General features: G+C 40.6%; 1 protein-coding gene across 3 annotated transcripts in view; it reads right to left on the reverse strand.

Moving 5' to 3' along the window:
• Nucleotides 1-21318, reverse strand: part of PRKG1 (protein kinase cGMP-dependent 1) — a 1148292-nt gene that overhangs the window by 47247 nt on the left and 1079727 nt on the right. For all 3 annotated transcript variants that reach the window (XM_060241248.1, XM_060241246.1, XM_060241247.1), the window contains one exon: nt 8964-9060. In XM_060241248.1, the coding sequence (XP_060097231.1) occupies nt 8964-9060 (97 nt within the window). The remainder of the gene's footprint in view (nt 1-8963; nt 9061-21318) is intronic.

Here is a 21318-nt window from a genome sequence, read left to right on the forward strand (position 1 = left end):
TACTCTTAGGCAGGTTTTATCTGCTTGAGGGGGATATCCATAGCTATCAGATGTAGATATGAAACGGACTATTACTGTTTAAATAAACTAATAAATTAATAATACATACAATGCAAAGTGGTCTATTTGCTTTACCAGTTACCAAATGCTTCTCTTAAAATATTAGCTCCGGAATATACTGGGCAAAGGTTCCCACAACATATGGGAACAAATGCTCTTCTATTTGTTCTTCCCACACCCCATGATGTCCATGTATTAATACTATAACAGCTTTTAAATGGGGGGTGGGGTGGATGACAATAATAGACACATGGGAATTGATAGTCACAAAGGTACCTGAAATTATAAATGAAATGCTATAGGAAGACAGTCCAAAATCTTGAGCATCAGATACCTACTAAAAATGGATTTTTAAATAAACCATTTACTGATGTATGTCCTTATACATCCTAATAATTCACATCAGGTGCTAGAATCTTTGCTTAAAATAAATGTTTTGGTGTGAAACCTAGGTCTCTGTAACCATTTGCTGAAGAAAATCTATATACGACAAGTCAATAACAGAATGTCTCTGATGGCAATATTTTATGCTTTACAAATCAGGTAGTCCTACAGACTGCTACCATCTAATGTATCCATGAGTACAATGGCAAAAAGGAAGGCTTTTCAGAATCAATAACTTTGACTGACAAGGGACCCCTGGAAAATAGATTATAATTTCAGCCAGCTATCAAACTGGTGAGTCATGTATTTGATTCATGATAAATTACTATTGGTATTTTTAGAAATAACCTAGTTTTAGATTTGTCCTAATATTACTCTCCATCTTTAAAGTGCTTGTTTACTCTTGTTCAGCTGTAACAAGCCAGCAAAGCATTAACTCATTGAGTCAGAAGGAAGGACCTGTAAACTTGATATCCAATTTGGTGAGGAGATCCTTCCTAACTTCTAGATCTACTTTCTAATAAAGTGGGTATCTTTGCCTGCTTAAGTTCTAGCCTGAGCATTTAGGCCAGTGACTATGTCCCTCTATCTTTTGTTCTGACTTCCATTTCAGAGTGTAGGAATAGCAAACAGGAGGTCCTCTGAAATTCAAAAGGACCTCCTCAAGTTATAAGAAGAATCTGGGATGTGTGTGTTCCATTTGCAAGCTTTTAGTTTTAGAATACAATGTTTGGGTGTAGGGTCCTGCAACAGGAAATCTCTAATTAGAGGGAAATGGACGAAAGTTGTGTCAGCTAGTTTTAGGACCCTTACAATGTATGCATGTATGTATGTATGTTTATATTTATTAATCTACCTTTCTCCCCAATGGAAACCAGAAATGGGTGATTCTCCTGTTCTTATATCCTCACAACTTCAGTAGGATGAGTTATCTTGGACTATTTAGCTGAATACAAACTAATGACAAGTAATGAGGAAAAGTCTCTGTATAAATCTGTATGCCAAGGTTATAGATGAGTCTGCGTAACCAAGGTGATAGAGACACATTTATGGATCAGAGATCACATCCTGCACTGCTATAATATAAAATAAACTAAATACTTATGTCATTGGCTAAAACAAAAATATCTACTGATGGCAAACCCAGTGTGCAAAGATGGAGTTCAGAAGGGAAGGACCACTCAAAGAACTACTTGCTGCTGTTGCAAGTGTTTGCTAGGCCATTGTGTTATCTAACAGCACAGATAGCAATTGGCATGACTTGATTTCAGAGGCATCATGGCCAAAGGTGTCTAGATGGGTGACCTAAGGTCCAAGATCCTATTCTCCTTTGATGTCTATGTTATATTTTGCGGCCACATTTTGGCTATTTAAATAGTTCTGTCAACCAACAGTATCAGGAAAGTGTTTGGGGGAAGGGGATTTGAGAATGGTTAGAAGGTCTGGTATGTTGAAAGAGGAATTGGCCCCATGGGGTGACTACATACCATTGTTTGTGTAGACTCTGAATTGGTCGTCCTCCCTAGAAAATTCTGTTGCTTTGCAACATGTACATGAAATCACTGAAGGAAATCACTAGAGATCTGGAGCACAGACTCATCAGTAGGCAGTTGGCACACAACCCAATCTCTCCTTTTCATCCAGACCCAGGGAGGTAGTGGAAATGTGCAGCGATGTTTAGAAACAGCAAGGGACTGAATAAGGGTTTTAATAAATGGAAGCTTAATCCAGACAAGACCAAAGTGCTATGGGAGGGAGCTAACACAGAACTACTACAGTGAACATGAATAAAAAGAGTACAAAGAGGACTCTGGCTGCGTACCTTTTAGTCTTCGTACATATACAAATATTCCTGTAAACAGACATTTTAAACATGCTTATCTTGAACCCAAACATTTTGTGTTGGAACAAACATTTGCCCAAGAATTACTCCCTTTCTTGTTAGTGATTTTTAAGCTGGAATGGTCAAGGTAACTAAGCTGCTTCTTTTTTAAAAAAGGAAAAACTTATTTCTCACAACTGCACCTCTTTGGAAGAGTGACATGCAATGTGCTTCTCTGTCAAGTATTCAATGTTTTCTCCTCCCCTCTCAGTTCAGCTCTCACTTCACATCCCTTCATCATTTAAGAAGCTTATTTTAGTTCTTTTTCCCAATGCCATTCCATAACAATCAGATGCTTCTAACCTTTTCCCCTCACAGAGAATTCCAACCAAAACAAAAAAAGCTTCTCGGCCTCATCAAGGAATGAAAATAAAATAACTAAAAAAAAAAAAAAAACCGATAAAAGCCAAGAGGTTCAGTCAAAGGTCAGCGGAGTAGTACGCATCAGACACAGTGTGAAGTGTGACTATCTGGGCTTTTCTGGTATGCAGGAAGGTGGTGGTGACCTGTCACAGGTGCACAATAGGATAAAGACCTCCATTTCTCTTTGGGATGGTAAATACCAGGTAGAAGCCCTTGAACTTCTGAGAGGGAAGAACTCTTTCTGTGGTATCCTGCCATAAGAGAGCAGGGATCTCTGAAACAACAATATGGTTTGGGAATATCATTTTCAAGTAATGAAGGAATGAGGAAGCCATTATAGTGGGCCTGTATCTTACTCGTGGCGATGCAGGCAGGACTCTGCTCTTTGCTCTTCAAAAGATCTCATAGAACTGGGCAATTTGTTACCACACTACAGGCACTTTTAAAAACTGGACTGCAGTGCCACAAATGTGTCATCCATCTAACAGAGAGAGGAATAACCAGAGAAGAAGTGGGAAGTGGGGAAACTTAAAATTTTAAAAAAGGCAGGGGGGGGTGTGTGGGAAAGGAAAAGTGTAGTTCAACTCCATGAAAAGGACAAAGTCGGCTATGCTGCTGCTACAGTGGCAGTCAACTAACTGAGCTGGAATGAACATGTTCACCACTCATAACATGCATGCTGGTGCCTTCTCCATTGAAGTGGGTGGGGCCAACTTCCAAGTTTCTCTTAGCATCGTTCCTGAAATTTCCAAACAGTGTTGTGGTATTGTAAAATCCCAACAGTATGCTTGCACACAGATGAAGCCACATTCCTCTGGAGTCAGTTTTGCATAGCTTCTGCTCCAAAGTCACACTATTCTGGGGAGAAACTTAGACTGGAGTAATTCTATATGGACTTAGACTGGAGTAATTCTATACTGAACATGGTGTAAGCTCAATATTCACTCAGAATCTATATTGTCCTTATGAGCTTTATGAACTCTGTATAGAAAGTATCTGTATGGTGAGCTGTAGCAGATTAGAGCCAATCTGCATTGATAGCGGAAACAGCCTCCCACAGGACTACAGCAACGGATATAGATCATGCCTTACTCAGGCAAGAATGAGGTTTATTTCTGTTGAGCTGCTGCTGTTAAAACAAGATGTCTGGCTATCTTATATTGCTTCCTTTTATTTTTCTTTGGACAGAAACATGAGACAGACATGTCTTGGAACAACCTCTGCTTACTTGGCAGTCTCCATTGAGATTTATGATAGTTGCTCAGGGGATTGCACCAGGTCTCATAGACATGTAGATTGTGGAGTGCTCAAACTACCCTTCTTATGTATTTCAGGAGGCGGGGACAAGCCACTGCTGGTTATTTTGTCTCATTTATGAAGAGTACTTAAATCTATGAACTTTACATTGGTGGTATGGAAAGAGTTTTGTTATATTCTGCTCAAATAGCTTATGTTTTATCGTTGACCACCAGTCTATTTTTTCAGTGGGTGGAATATGTATATGAAAGGCAGAGGGTTTGTACATTGAAAGTTCCTCCAAAGGGACTGCAGTGCACACATCCCAGCTGAACTCCCACCAGGGACCCAACTCAAGATGTCTCAGGGGTAGGGGGCAGCAATGTCCCTAAGTGCAGCACTTTTTTTTCTCTCCATAGGAATGGATAAAAAATGCTTTCAAAGTGAATGGCAATCATTCGCTTACATGGGAAAAAGTAGAGGTACAATACAACTGTGGTGGGAGCTAAACCTTCTCCCTGTATTCTGTGAACCCAGCTGTTAAAATCCAAGCATGCTCCTGCCTGCAGACTCCATCCTGGGTGTTGTTTCCTGGGTAAAAGCATGACAGAGTGATATGAGAGTAGAATGTTTAGGTCATTGGCTTTTATAAATGATAGATGTAGATTCTGATTTTAATCCATCCCTCTTTGTGGCGAGTGTCTGTATTGGATGCAAGTATTAAGTTGCTTGAATTTACATATAATGTGTATCTCCTTCTACTTTAGTTAGCTTTGCCTTCTATACTTTTATGCTTACACAATTATGTCCATCTTGGATCTAAAGCAGTGGATATTAAAAGATCTTCACCAAGGTTGCCCTGTTTGTTGTAAGAGGGAAAGAAACCAGCAATCCTCTTCTTTTCCCATTGTTCCATTACTTTCCTTCATCGTTCTTACTAACTCTGACCACCTTTGGTAATCCCAAGGTTCAAATATTATAAAACAAATATGGGATCTTTTCATTCTGCAAAGAGATTGAAATGGCAGCAAAAGCCAAGAGTGTTCTCCCTTTCGTTTGCAACAGCAGCTTCCCTCTTGGAGTTGGGTGAGGGCTTAGCGGAGGTGAAACAGGAGCAGAGAGATTTGTAATTTACCCATTCTCAGGCCTGAGCCCTTTGCAGTCTTTTGCATGAAAAATTAACATGGTTCTTCCTCCCTCCCCCTCAACAAGCTTCCTATGGATGAACTGCCCATGAGATGAAGAAAAAGGCAACAATAGTAACCACCAAGAGATAATGAGACTAAGGTCAGGTTTCTTTCAAAAAGCCAGGAAACTCCATGAATAGTAATACTACTAGAAATGTCTGTTAACTTATAAAGACAACCAAATTACAAAGGAGACAACCCCAGTACTGCATATAGCAATTATAATCTCCCATTGTGCACATTTAATGATGTGACTTACAATGATGTGGCTAAAGGAACCCCCCTCCCCCAATGCAAATTCCACTCTAATAATCTCAGAAGTGACAAATATTTAAATATCTGACTGTCTCCTCTAAAGGATGTGTACCTGCATCTAAATCAATTCAGGGAATACAGTCTCAAAAACAACTAAGGTGCCTGAAGCACCATCCATATATTTAGCAGACCACAGCTGAACTCCAGGGCTTTTTTGAAGAAAAAGCCCAGCAGGAACTCATTTGCATATTAGGCCACTCCCCTTGATGCCAAGTCAGTTGGAACTGCTGCATTCCTGTGCATTCCTGCTAAAACGCGCCCCCCCCCCCGTGAACATCTATTCAGATGTGGTGTATCTTTTCCTGATAATCCGCTAGGAAGTATTTACTCTGAATCACAGATCGTTAACCACAGCACTGATTACATTACAACCCTAAAAGTAAGAATATATACAAGTGATGTTTGGTAATTATAGAAATTAGACATTTTGGCAAGCATGACTAAACCCATAAATGTTTTTTTTTCCTTATTTGTGCATGTGTGGAACATTTCAGAAACAGTCCATGGATGAAACACAGGGTCAGTTCCCACATGTGTAAACCTCACATGTGGGAACTGACCCTTTGTTTCATCCATGGACTGTTTCTGAGAGCCAGTTCGCTGTAGTGGTTAACTGTGCGGACTCTTATCTAGGAGAACCGGGTTTGATTCCCCACTCCTCAACTTGCACCTGCTGGAATGGCTTTGGGTCAGCCATAGCTCTGTAGGAGTTGTCCTTGAAAGGGCAACTGCTGTAAGAGCTCTCTCAGCCCCACCCAGGGTGTCTGTTGTGTGTGGGGGAAGGTAAAGGAGATTGTGACCGTTCTGAGACTATGAGATTTAGAGTATAGGGTGGGATATAAATCCAATACCTTCTTCTTCTTCACCAGGCAGCTCTGGGAAAGCAGTCATATTGAGGAAGTAACTTCTGATTCAGCACATCCAAGGTAGCCGTGATTTGTAAGAACCCAGCAGCCCACTCTTCAGCTACCATTGTCATGTCTTCTGGGAAATGGTTACACCATAGCTCCAGGGAGATTCTAAATTGGCCAGTGGGGGCAGTCAGTGCAAATAGGGGTGGGAATGAACTGGTTCACAAGCCAAAATTTGGCATGAACTTGACTTAGTTTGGAGCCCATGAACATTTACTGGACTTTTGTCTGGTTTGGCTGTTAGATTTAAATGGCTGCAAGCTGCTAAACCATCAGATTTGCTCTCCCGCTTCAAAGTGGGGGGAAGCAAAACGGATGGGTTAAATGGCTGCCAGTCATTTAATTCTTCCCGACTGATCCCTCCCCTTTCTTCCAGTCACAGCAAGTCACAGCTGGGAGAAAAGGGATCTGAACTGGCTGGTTCAGTTCAGGTTGTTTTTGGTTCAGTTTGTAGTTTGGTTCGGGGGCTGTCCTGAACCCTGAACCAAACTGGAATTTTTAGGATCATGTCCATTCCCAAGTGCAAACACTGGAGCTCTAGGGATAGCCTCCTCTACATCCTGTAGCTCCTTCCCTGCCTGCAATATGGTTGGAGGAATAATATGGTTGGGAACAGAGGATCAGTGGAAACTGCCAGTTTGGTCTGGATCCAACCAAAGGTCTGTGGTAACGACAATGCCCAGCTTTTGTTGTACAATGCCACAGGTTGGTTGTACAATGCCACAGATTATGGTCCTGCTACGTTGTCACCTTGTGTTTTGCTGTTCAGTCCCAATGACTGACTACCGGCAACTTTCTGACTGCAGCAAATAACATTTTATGTTTATGATTTATATCCCGCCCTCCCCACAAGAGGGCTCGGAGCAGGTCACAACAACAATATCCTACTATCATAGCCAGCCCTTCAATGTTTTTCACAGTAGTTGCCATACAACACAACACTTGTAATTCTAGTTATGAAACACACAAACTGGAAATAAATGGCTATTTATTGCATGCAAACGATAGGTACAGTTCGGAATTTTGTATATGCTCCAGATCAAAGTAGTTTGAGACTTTGTGCCCATCAGCAGCTGTCTTTTGGAAGCACTAAAAAGACTTTTAAAACTTTGCTAATAATACAGTTTGGTATAAGAGATGCTGCCAAAAAAAAAAAAATCACCTAAGGGCAAAAAATAGCATTAACAAAAAGAGACTGGCTGAAATCCAACTAGCTATGGCAGAAAAGTTTGCAGCTATCCATTTTGTGAATTTATCCAGCTCATAATCCTGGTTGTATTACAAGTCAAGCACCATTTGCCTCAAAAGCTCCCCTCTTGATCAGAATATTCAGTGAGGTTCTGTGCAGGCATGTGGTCCCAACCAGCTATACGAGCAGAAGTCCTTCAATATTAATTCTTTAATCTCAACACAGTTCTCATTCATTGCTGTGCGAATGTTTAGAAAGGGACAATGCAAGGCTGCACAAACAAATGAATAGGGGGAGCCACCGTACTGCATCTGGATTTGCTGTAACTTAATCATATGTGTGCTACCAATCCAAGAAACATTTCCCAGGGGGAAATGTGATAACGGCACTAACACCATTAGCACACATATGCCAGGATTAGGGAGAGAATTCTTGGAAACAAACTTTTCCCAAATGCTCATCAAAAGCACTTGAACGGCGCCAAAAGGTGCTTGCTGTTCATTAGACTGGATTTATTTTAGGTACTTGCAAGGGCTTGCACTTTGCTCCTTAGGATTTCTTATTTCTTTTGGCTGAACACCAGGCCCCCAATGCCATACCACAGTCTGTTGAGAATCCTTCTGCTGGTTCAATGAATTAGTTGCACAGGTATTCAAATATTGGCCACGGACTGCTCAAAGAACCTTGCAAGCATTTTGGGTGCGCAGTCTGGATTGTGTCACAACCTGTAAATCTGTTCTGAGCAGATGTGGTTAATATGCCACCTGCTGACTTTCATGGAAGGGATATCCCTTTTTCACTGCACAGGCAGCAGTTAAATGTGTTTACTGCACAGTACATAACTTAAAGGAGTTCCTAGGAGTGCACATGGTGTCATTTACCAGGGAGTCCTTCTTGCTAGTATAAATCTTGCTTGCATGATCTCACAACTGAGGCACTCAGCTAATAATATTACCCATTCCATGTGTTTGTTTTATACACACATCTACCCAGCACAAGAGTTTAATATTTGTTTCCAACAAGATTTGTAATTAGGAAATAATTGTAAAATAATTCAGATTGTAAAATAAGTCTTTTTTATTGTACTAGCAATAATAAACATTTTTATTTCCTCTGAAAATGTATGAGCACCAATGAGGTCTAATATGTTGGTTGTGCAATTTTTTTTCTAGCCACAGCAGCATTTTATATACATTGGAGAGTGCTAAATCCAGAGTTATCAAGCAAATGACAGGGGTTTCCTGAGATTTATTTTTTTTTCATTGATTGGAAAATTTATCACAGCTTTTAAGTAACTGACTTCTATAATCCTGCCTTCAGTAATGTATCTCAGACACAATAACTACAACATGCTATCCCCTCCTCAATATCCCCAACATTCTACAACACCAAAACAGAGATTTAAAATGCATTTTCAAAGAGAACTGTTTACCTACCAGCTCAACTCTTCCAAAACCTCCAACTCCAAGGGTGTCGATAATGTTGAAGTCAGACAGTTTCAGGTTGGCGAAGAAGGCAGCTTCGGCTTCATATCTGGATTTTTTAATGCGAAAAAATGGAAATTTCTTAGAGGTGCAGACATAAGTACCATGCAGTTCTGTCCCCAGGTGGCATGAGCGCTGAACAGGTTTTATCACCTTAATTTCCATCTTCTCCCTTAAAGTTCCTTGTTTTTCTCACCCATTGCTTTAATGGTCCCAGTTTCACAACCAAAATCTGCTTGCATTTTTTTTTTCAAAGCAGGAGACCCAAATGTATCAACAGCATGTCTGTCATGCAATGCTTTGTGCTGTAATTCAGTTTTAGTTATCAGTTGAAAACTACATCTTGACAGTTTCCTTTTAATCTTCTGGTGAGGTTTTTAGGGGGTATTTCTTTTTTCAGTATTTTTGGAAGATAAAGGCTTTCATATGCGTTTCCCTTATCCACAGGCTGGCAGAGTTTCTATAAATGTTTATTGAAAGTGGCAAGATCATTAAGGTCCCTGGAGAGAAATCACAGCCAGATTTTATGAAATTCGATCCAATATACTGAGAACAAGCGTGCAGATGTCCAAAAGAAATTTATTTCAGACAGGCATTAATATTTCCAAAACAGCATTTTCTCCTTCTCCTACATTTAGAAACTCAGCCTGCAGATTCCAAAGCTTGTGGTCCCAAAGTCCAGAAGCTGTTTCTTTAGCCTCTGCAAAGAGCAACTCAAACTAAAAAGTAGACAGTACTATGTGAACCATGGGAACCTGACACATGCACGCATGCCAAACGCAAGATTCCCATCCGCATGGCCATGGATATGAACCTCTTAAAATAGCTTCTTTGGGTGGATTAGAGTATTTTTAGAAAGGTTAAGAGGGGGGGAAACAGAAGAACAGGTTCCACCCACTTACTGAAGTTTGATCTGAGAAGTATTTGGCTTCCAGCGGGGAAAAAAAAAAGACCTGACGTATGCACGACCCCTTCAAGCACAACCTTTGTTCTTCAGACCTGACAGAGCAATGATCACCCTGTAGGGAGAGAGGGGTTCTCCAAGCATTCCAAAATATGCTACTTGTAAGGCCATAGAGGATTAATCAGAGGACACAATTCAGAAAAAGCTAGTAGGGACTTAAAACATTTAGCTGTGACTTCTTTGGCCTAATTTATTTCTGTCGGATTTAAATCCAACTTGCTAGACCCGGCTCAATAGCTGGAATTTGTTTTTGTTTGTTTTTTTTAAAAGAAATCTACCATAGGTGAATCCATGGGCCCAGATGAGTTTTCTCTGCCTAGTGGGATGTTTTAATTAAAAAAACAACAACCCTGCAGACCAGCACCATCCCCTTCTAATTCCAATGCAGTTTGCCCTGAAATTCTGGGGGATGGGGAGACACTAGCTGAGAATTCCCATCAGGCATGTAGAAGTATTTGTAAAAATTATTTTAAAATCCAAGCTGTTGTATAATTTATCACCATTTTTTTAAATGTGGATTTTAACTAATGTTCAAAACTGATGGCATTTTTAAAAAATTATTTATATTATTTTCCAATATGCACACACTGGACAGAGCACAGCAGACAGCCAAATAACCTTCCTGGTTTTGCCAACATGATCAGCAAAATAATGCAAATCTGACATGTTGAAAAACAGCATATAATGCCACCCTAAATTGTTATGTTCAAAGCATAACAGACTAAGGTTTTCAGCTTTTATTAACAGTGCTCCAATTAAAATTAATGACAACAACAACCATTTTAATACTACTATTACTACTACAAGAGGTCATTTTGTAGAAAAATAGGTGGTGGAGCTCATTAGCATAACTCATTAGCATATGCTGCCCCCCACCAGCCCAAAGCAACCTGACACAAGAAAGAAGAGCCCTGGGTGAGTGAGGCCTGCTTGGGCTGGCTAGAGATGAGGGCTGCTGGAGGTGTGGCAAAGTTCTTGGTGGCTGGTTGGCTGCTCTCCTAATCCAGGGGTTGTTATGCAGCTGCACCTACTATTCAATGGACAAGGTAGGTGGGAAGGAGATGGAGGAGGGCCGTCAAAAAGGTTCAGGAGCTGTGCTCTGTGAGTTCCTGCTGAATTCAAGGCCTTACTACTACTACTACAAACCGCCCTCCACAGTGGAATGGGCTGAGGGCGGTGTACAACAAATACATGGATGAAGTATAAGAAGTATGGTGATGAGAGAAAGACATTATGGATAGTGCCAGAAGAAGTGATAAAAATAACAGCTAAGACAGATGAAGAAAGAGGGTTGTCCTACAATCAGCTATTAAAAATACAAAGTGGTAAAATAGAATTGAAATCCGCGGAGGAGTTGAATAACAAATATGATTGGTTTCAAATGCAACAAATAAAGAGCCTGGTGGAAAATGATATTAAAGCTGAAGGAATAAGATGAGAGCAAACAAATGGAGAAAGTTCTGCTTGGAGATAATGAAAAATTAATTTCAAAAATATATGTTACTCTTAAAATGGTCTACGGAAGATGAAGTAGTAAAATCTCAAATGATTAAATGGGCAATCAATGTAAGTAAAGAAATACAGATGGATACATGGGAATATCTTTGGAAGAACTCTATGAAACTTTCAACATGTCAGAGTATTAAAGAGAACTGTTTTAAAATGATGTACAGATGGTATATGACCCCTAAAAAGTTGGCAAAGATGAACAATAAGATGCTAGATAGATGTTGGAAATGTAAAAAACATGAAGGTTCTTTCTACCATATGCGGTGGACTTGTGAAAGAGCAAAAAAGTATTGGCAGATGATTCAACAAGAAATTTCTAAGATCTTGGGATATGAATTTAAGAAAGTAGCAGAAACATTTCTGTTGGGATTACAAATGGAAACATTTCCAAAAGAAAATAGAACTTTGATTTGGTACTTGCTTTCAGCAGCTAGGACATTGTATGCCCAGTTATGGAAGCAAGAAAAAATACCAGAAAAATGGGATTGGATTACAAAAGTAATAACATGGAGTGAGATGGATAAACTAGCAAGAATCTTAAGAGACTATGACTTGGAAGTTTATAGAAAGGAGTGGAAAAAGTTTAGAGGTTATGTAGAAAAACAATGGAAAATAAAAGGACATTGGACAATTTTTTAATAATGATTAAGTATTAGAAAAAAGAAGAACATGAATCTAAGTTTATATGGTTCATATGGTTTAATGGTACCTTTAAGTGTTAATATTTTAAGTTTATAACATCTGTGGGAGTCAAGTAACGGGGGAGGGGGATTTAGAAAATAGCATATGGGGAAGATAAAAAAAAGGTTATTAATGGCTAATGTTACCATATATTATTAATAAAATTCTTTAAACAAAAAAAGGAAGAAAAAGAAAAGTAATGGTAGCTGCTCAGCATAACTAAAAAGACAGTGTACTAGCTGTGAATTCAGCAGCTGCCAGTGAGAGCAAAGGTAGTGCTGAGGAAGATGAGAAGCAACTGCTTAATTCACAGCTAGTACACTGTATTTTTAAATATGCTGAGCAGCTACCATTGCTCTTCTTTTTCTTCCTTCATCCACCACCTTGCCATCTGGAGAAGTCTCCAGCTTTTGTATGAAATCATAGAGTCATAAAATCATAGAGTTGGAAGGGTCCTCCAGGGCCATCTAAGATCTTCTTTGGAGGCTTTTATACAGAAGCTAGATGATCATCTGATAGCAATGCTGACTCAGTGAATTTAGGCAGATCATGAGAAGGAAATTCTCATTTCATGAGCAGAAAATTCACTAACACCTGCCTGCACACCCAGTGACACCTGATCCATGCCCAGAAGATGGCAACCCCCCCCCCCAAAAAAAAACCCCAAAAAACCTTCCAGGATTGCTGCCTGATCTCAAAGTGGAAGACAGCATTCCCCTGGGCATGTAAGAAAAGGTCACAAGAAGCACTGATGCAACCCTTCCTGCCATCCATCTCATGATCTGCCTAAGTTCACTGAGCCAGCATTGCTATCAGATAACCATCTAGCCTCTGTTTAAAAGCCCCAAAGAAGGAGATCCTACCAGTTCCTGAGGAAGCCTGTTGCACCAAGGAACTGCTTTAACTGTCATGAAGTTCTTCCTGATGTTTAGTCAAACATTCTTCTGATTTAATTTCAACCTGTTGGTCTAACCTTCTGGAGCAACAGAAAACAACTCTGTACCTTTCCCTATATGACAGCCCTTCAAGTACTTGAAGAAGGTTATATCATCTCTCAGTTGTCTGCTCTCCAGGCTTAATATACCCAGCTCCTTCAGCCTTTCCTCGTAGGACTAAGTCTTCAGACCCCTCACCGTCATTCTTTCTTTGCTGTCTAAGACAGCTGCACTCCTGTATGAATTCTGGAGCATGTACAGCAAATTAAACAAATCAGTGGAAGCCATCTGTATTTTGAGGGACTCTGGTTCAGGTTGGGCCCTTTGCTGGACAAGAGCTGTGGTAAAGGGCCAACTGTAATGGCCACTGATGCTGTTTTTGGGGTTGTCATGAAGGAAAACACCACATTTTTGCTAGGAATCAAATAACAGGATAAAAAATTCAGTGTTTTTACATGGAAAAACTGCAGAAGGATATTGCAAAATTGGCCAAACTTATTCCAAAAGATTCAGAAGGGAAATGACAGGGAATTTGCTTTTTATTGTTTATATTGTGACTAGGTCTTCCTGATAACCTTGTGTCTGTGACCACTGCGTTGCATCTGATCTTAGAAGCTAATCAGCACTGAGCTTTTGGTAGTTCACGGAATAACCTTGTTTGACACAGTTGCTTATTGATCATTTTACACCTGCCATGATGTGCATATTAAAGGAGGAGAGAGAGCTAAACTGCTGCCAAATGGAAGATCAATTTACAAACCTCTTTATATCTACAGTATAAAGAACACACGGCAGAAAGCTTTGAAATGTAGCAAAGAAGGATGTTTTGTCAATGTACTACATAGTTCTGTTTTTAATTTTGTTGCTGTGCATGCTCTTTTTAAAAGAAGCTTTTGCACGTCCTAACATATTTAATATTTTCTTCTTTCTGTTTGCAATGACACATCAGTCACACAGCTATGCTGAAATTATTAATGTAACTGTGGTCCCTGTCACAGGGAATAAATTAGTTAAATCTCTGATTTGTGTCTCTCAAAACCTAATCTGAAAGCCAGTTTATCAAGTGTGCTCCCTTTTAGTGCTACTTGCTTCCATAATAATCTCTCTGTTTAAGATTACAGTTTCAGGATTAAGAGGTCCACTCTAGACACAGGACAGACACTGCAGCTTTTATCAAATGGTGGCTAAACACAAGAGTGCCTGTTAACTAGCAGAAAGATATTCCCATAAAATTAGATCGCCATCATGTGAATGGATTAAGAAGCTGTCTGAAACCATCCTAAAACCTGCAGTTTATGATACTGTTAATTACCATGATCTACTTTAAAAAATACCACTGAAGACAGTATTACTGTTTATTTTACTTATTAATTCTCTAATGCCACATATTCTGTGCTGCCCACATACAACATCCACATGGATATCCGAGTTCACACAACTACTTCTTCCACACTACTATGACTTTCTGATAGTCCAAGGATAGGCCTAATTCTTAATCTGTTTTTAGGTCCAGGTCAATTGTAGCCATCAGCCCATGGCTGTTATGGAAAAGTCTTTGCCCATGGCAATCACAGGGAATAACATTTTCACTCAGCATCCCATGTATCATTCCAACCAAATGAAGTATTAGCATACCTGAAACTTTGTCAGTTTCTTATCCAAACTCATTATTTACTTTTCATAAATTTGTTTATTCTTAGTAGAAATCCCTAAATTCCTCCTCTTTAGGTGAAATGAAGTAGACCCTCCAGTACAGGACACACAGTGCAAGTGAGAAGCACAAGACACAGGAATGCTTCATTAGTAGCTTGCATTAATACTTCCTGTGTGTTCCAGTAGCGATGAACAGAATCCCACACCATTATAATAAACCTTATTTGACGATCCACCTAATAAGAATCATTAATAACTTCTTTAAAATTTCACATTCTACATTTGGTGACTTTTCTTCTGAACTTTAGATAAACTATGGATAATCTGATAAATATATGTACATCTTTTTAAAATTACTGTGTGTTTCTAAGTTATAGAACATTATATTTGGTGAGGCCTTTTTTCTCCTTTAGATGGTTTGTTCCTTTCCATCGTTTACTCCTTCAGGTCATCCATCTAAACAGGAACAACCTTAACAAAATAAGACCCACTGGGATGTTTAGGGCTGTAAAGGAAGCCGCAAATGCAATCTGTGTGGGTAGATTGTTGTTCAACAGGTATAAGAATGTCTCCTCAGATAGTGCTGTTACTACTGAACCCGACAACACTCCATCCTCTATACGAGCATCTGAGGAAAGCAACCGTTAATGTATTGCTTCAGCAGAAAGAGAACTGCAAGGCAGTTTCTTTGCAAGGGTCTTATCATTGTTAGGTTATCCCTAAAGAGTGGAGGAAAGCATGTGTCTTCCAGGTCTTTTGGCTTACTGAACTTTCTAGGAAAATGTTTCCTTCTTTATGACAGAGGTTTGTTTGAATCCTCTTGTAAAAGGGGATGAAATCTGCAAAGGTCTTAGAGGTCACCTGACCCATTTCAGGAAGAATAAAGTCCTTCTTGGGGCAGACTGAACCCCATAGGGTTGCCAGGTCCCATAGGGTCACAGCTGCCAGATCCATAGGGTAGAGCTGCCTGGAGATTTGTGGGTCAAGCCTGGGAGGGCAGAGACTTCAGTGGGGTACAATGCCATAGAGTGCACCCTCCCAAGCATCCATTTTCACCAGGGAACTGATCTCTGTAGTGTGGAGATCAGTGTTCCCTCGAAGCTGAGTGCATGTGAGCTAGCTCACAGTTTTTTGGCCTCTGGCTCACACATTTTTGTCTTAGCTCAGGAAAAATGGCCCCAGAGCACAATAATTTATGCAGTAGCTCACAACTTTAATGCCAGTTGCTCACAAAGTAGAATTTTTGCTCACAAGACTCCACTGCATAGATGGAGTATTGGTGGAGATGAGCTGTAATTCTGGGGGGTCCTCAGGTCTCTCCTGGAGGCTGACATCCCTAGATTACATACTGGAAACCTATATGGCTGTGAAGTGCCCAAGTTCTGAGAACAAGCTTTGGTGAACAGATTAAGCCAGAGAACCCAATAGCAAACACCCACCTCATGTCCTTCTGCATTCATTCTAGAGAACTGGTCTACTTCCCAACCTTGGATATCATATATAAAACAGTAAGGATGCACAAAGGAATCTGACCACCTTCAGTATTACTCAGAAACAGACTAGCATAGGGTTCGCAGGACAACTGACTGCAAAGTGCTGATAGAGTACAGCTTTCTGTAATGGTGTAATGAAAGAAACCAGACTACCCCCCCCCCCCCCCCTGCACACATACACATTGGTTTGCCAGCTAGCCAGGAAATAAAGTTCTTTCCCTTAATACAGGTTTAACATAGGAGAATGGGCAACTGAAGTTTTCTATTGCCTAGAAGTAAATAACATCACCTGGTATTCACTGCTATGGATGAGCACAAACTGGCTCACAAACTAACATTTGCAATGAATTCTGGGTCATTCTTGAACTAAAATTCGTGGCAGATCAATCAGGACAAACTTTCCATGAATTTTCAAGCAGTTTGTGGTGTTTTGTGGACAGACAGACTGCCTCTACTGAATCAAAATGTTACCAAACTTCAATGCAACATAACTAAAAAGGTATGTAGAGGAGCATCTGAGGAAGTCCCCTCTGAGTTTAATGTCTCGAGCACTCCAGGGGGCCATTCTACCATGCCACGAACTTCACAGGTTCATTTGGCACATAAAAAATTCATGATGGTCCATGGCTCATGAACCAGGCATGCCGCAAACCAAAATGAACCACATTTCCTGGTTCATGCCCATCTGTATTCACTGCAGATCAAACAGATACTAAAGTGACAGCAACAGAGACCAGTCTAAAAGCTGACAACCCTACACACAAAAAAGTGGGAAAAAGCCCAGCCTTTATACTGCACTACTCTGAGAGACTTCAATAGTAGTTGGAGCTACATTGCTGCTACCTGAGCCTCCCTTGGAGCAGAACCTACAATCTGACTGAAGGAAATATCTTTTAAAGAGTCCTAACAAAGTGGAAACAGCTGCTGCAGGGCAGTGCCTATTACTGTGGCCTTTTATCTGGTTTGATACCTGACAGTCCTCTTCGTAGCTGTTTTCTCCTTTTTCTGGTACCAGCTAGACATCAGAAATCCAGCACTGGAGGTGTTAGTCATGGCCTACCATCAGTGGTTCATCAGGGGGTCTCTCAAATGCAGGCTGTAGCTGTAGACATCCTGTTGCCTAGCGATGCCGTTTTGCAGAGGACCAAACCCAGAAGATGCTAATTGCACCGGAGCAACCTGAGTGCCCTGCACATTGTACACTAACACCGTCTTTGAGCAGGAAAGAGAAAAGGTGGGAGGAAGCAGGAGCTGCCATGTGCCAGGAAGAAGAGAGGGAACCACAAAGAGCTACAAGTTGCAGGAAGACTGGCAAGGAAGTGTGATCCCTCCACTGAGGGGGAAAGCCTGTAAATTCTGCATACCCTGAGCACAGAGTGGTTTTTCTAAATTTTGCTCCTCACTTCTGTGATTTCTAGATTTGGTACCCTAGTGCTTGCTATTTTATGTATTTTTATTGGAAATCTGTTCCACTGTGTTTAGGTATGTTGCATTCCCTCTGCTCCTGAGACAAGACCTCTCTTGTTTTCCTGCCATCTTCCTCTTACCAAGCTCTGGAACTGTTACATTTGATTAAAGAAAACCTCTTGATCAGGTCTGGGGTCTTTTCCCCCCATGGAAAATGAGGAGTTTTCCTTTGAGTTCTACAGAAGCAATCTTGGGTGGAGAAAAGCAATCCCATTCATCCCGAATAAGCAAGAGTATAGAAAAATAAGCAAAAAACTACTGCCAGTGATTTCCCCCAGGGATTTGTGCATTTCCTGGCCCTAGAAATCCATATGGACTCTTAAAAAAAAAAAAAAAAGACTGCATCCCAATGCCGTTTACATCAAAGTAAAATCCAAGACACACTGATTATAAAACACATGTGTACTCCAGAGTAACCCTCTGGAGTCAAATAAGTCTTTCCTCACAAGAATGTCTGCATAGGTTTGCAGCAGTGCAACTGGATCCTGCCACTGTTTACACTAAAGCAAGCTTGAGTTTAATAGGGTTTACTCCAAAGTCTGCAAGGTTGATCCTGGGCACACAATAAGGCATGTCTTGTCAAGGTTACTGACCACAACATGGGTTGAACTGGCCCTCTTCACCCAGTTCTTCTCCAAGTCTGTTGGTTACTGCAATGTCTCTATTAACTCTAAAGTTTTACCACTAAAGCAAAGAAATCAGAAATCACCCAAGCCCACAAGTACAGGCCTTATCAAAGGAAGAGGAAGAAATCACACATTTGCTGCTGTTAACATACATAATAACAAATACAGGAAAATTTGGTTTATAGTCTTGATTCTTCTTTTATAAAATTTTGTTCATGATCAATCTGTTGAAACAAAAGCCCCTTAAGAAACCATAGAGGAAATAAGGAGGGCATGCATACATTGGGACTCTTGAGATTAGTATGGTGTTATTAGTTAAATTTAATTTTAAGGTACAACAATACAATACTTTATGGCTATGTAGAGAAAGGAATGTAGCTAAAACAAAAGATGGTTGAACTTAATATTAGGGAATGCAATTGCAAGGACATGCAAAGACTTGAAAGGACTTGCAGAGGTGGGGAATCCCATTTCCCCCTCCTCCACAGATTTCTCCTTCCCTTTTCTGATTCCCTTTCCCACATAGCTTCTTTCCTTTTCCTGCTTCATTTTGTTTCCCACCCACCAGACAACCTAAGTTTATCTGCCCCCCTTCAGCTATACTTCCTTCCCTTCCCCATCACCTTCTGCCAGCCCAGTTGTGTGGTGCAGGGCTAGATCTAGGGGGGGGCAGAGGGTGGTGCTTGCCCCGGGCACCAACGGAGGGGGGGGTGCCAATTTGGACATGGAGTCCCTTGTAGACTATGGGACCATAAGACAGAATGGCCCAAAAGGGGGTGTCATTTTTTTATTTTGCCCCCCCCCCTCAAAAAACATGTAGATCTGGTCTTGGTGTGGTGGGAAACCTGCAAGGACTTGCAGGGAGCACTTTACTTTTTCATGTATTCCTCACTATTTAGTCTTTCTCTCCTCCTTACAACCTCCATGTCTCATCTTCAGATATATCCATTATTATTTTTATTCCATTAATACCTCACCTTTTTCTACAACACGACCCAAAGAAGCTTACATCATTGTCTCCTCCAGTTTATCCTTTTAGCTGTGTGAGGTCAGTTAGGCTGACTGGCCCAAGGTCATACAGTCAGCTTCCATCGCACAGTAGTGATTTGAACCTAAATCTCCACATCTCAGACTGAAACTCTGCAACACAGAACACTGATTTCTGTGCAGTGACTGCTATTGACCTGTAGCAAGCAGCTGGGCCTGTGTGAGTCATGCAATTCACCCTGTGCTTGCTGCTAGGACTGGACTCAGTAAGTTCTCTCTCGATGGCCAAAACTGCCCTGGAAAGGCTGCTGTCGTCCCCTTGCCTTTTACTGGCAGAAAGTAAGGCTTGAATTCTGGGAATACTGTTGTGTCAGTGAGGGTGTTTTCTAAAGCTTCAGGTGCTGCTTCTCTCTCTCTTTTTTTGGGGGGGGGAGGGTGGGGGGCAGCAGAAGTAATCCCCTTTTCCCAGGTTTTAAGAAAGAGCTTTTTGTTCATGACTGCAGTCTCTGGATTTATGTATCCACAGCTTTGACTGCATGGAGAATCAAACATATTAAAAAGCAAACACTGTGAATATTAGGGGATTAATAAAAGTCAAGTAAATATAGCCAATTAGAATTATTCATTTGTTGTTGAGTAGAGCAATAATATTTACCTGAAAGGAAGATGATTTGCCTTCAAATGTTCTACCTAAGCTTTTTTTTTTTTTGCTGTCCATGTTAATAAACTGTATGCAAATATAAGAGAATGCCCTCTTTTTCTTAATGACATACCTGGGGAAAAACTAGTCTTCCTTTTGGGCAAATAAAATATTATCTTCTGCCTTTAGTTCAAAGATCTATGGTCAAAAACTGCTCAAGAATTTTTTTTTTGTTTCAGTAACAAAAGCAACTTTTGCAAGGCTAAGGACAATATGATTAATAAATCTGACTGTGAGTTCAAAAGAGGTTATGCGCAGCCAGATCAGCACCTCACTCCTAATGCTTGGGACAGTGTTAATGAGCTTGTGGTAAATTTCTGGAATAAGACATGCTCCTAAACACTTGTGTTTCAACAGTAGCCACTCATCTATCCACTAACAAAAGCTCTCAATTGTGAATAAATTTCCTCAACCAGCCCTCCTCAGTTCAGAGAGAAACCAAAACATGAGGAAAGAAAACCAAGCCCTTGGCTCTTCATTGTAGAATGCTCCTTTTAACTGCATAATAAGTAATTAGCCTTCTGTCATCTACTGGGATGCAGAAAGGTCTGTTGGCTGGAAGAAAAGGGAGCTCTTCAGAGATTTCCTGAGTTTAGCCTGCCTCTGACAGGCCAAAGTGGACCACTTACCATTGTAGAATGTCATCAGATACAAGAAAGATAACTGTACCTTCTCCTCCTTTATTCTTTCCACAAGGGTGAAAAAAATGGCAAAGCAAGAAACGGTATTCTGATAACACAAAAATGTAACTAGCAGGAAAAGAACAGACCATTTCTAGAGGTAAAAGCAGAACCTTTGAGAAATGAGGGACTACTGTAAGGACTAGTCACTCTCAGGGCCCACATAAAATGAAAATCTCCTAACCCTTTAGGCTTGGGGATGTGAATGGTGAACTAAGAGAGCAACAATGCCATTGTAAGTAGCACTATGTCCTTACAATTGGTTTTGAAGTGATGTTCCCTCTAATTTTCCCTTCCCGAGTGGAGCAGTACTCATCCTAAGAAGAATATAACTGCAGTGATCTTAAAATGGGCCATGGGCAGTGTAAGATCCAGCAAAGCTCCAGATTACTGCTAAAAGGAGCTTCCTATGTTAATGAGCAGCCACTCACATGCACAGCTTAGAAGGAACACTGCTCAGGAGGGTGTTATTCAGATGGCACTGCTAATGTCACCTTGTCGTCTCTTTCTCTGGAACTCAAGCAATCTCTGGGATTCTGAATCAAATTTCCTACTCCCTCCCGCCCCCAAACACCATCTCATCCTTTTCTTAGCTGTGATAGATTTGATTCT

This window comes from Heteronotia binoei, chromosome 6 (genome assembly GCF_032191835.1).
Source record: "Heteronotia binoei isolate CCM8104 ecotype False Entrance Well chromosome 6, APGP_CSIRO_Hbin_v1, whole genome shotgun sequence".
Lineage (NCBI taxonomy): Eukaryota > Metazoa > Chordata > Lepidosauria > Squamata > Gekkonidae > Heteronotia > Heteronotia binoei.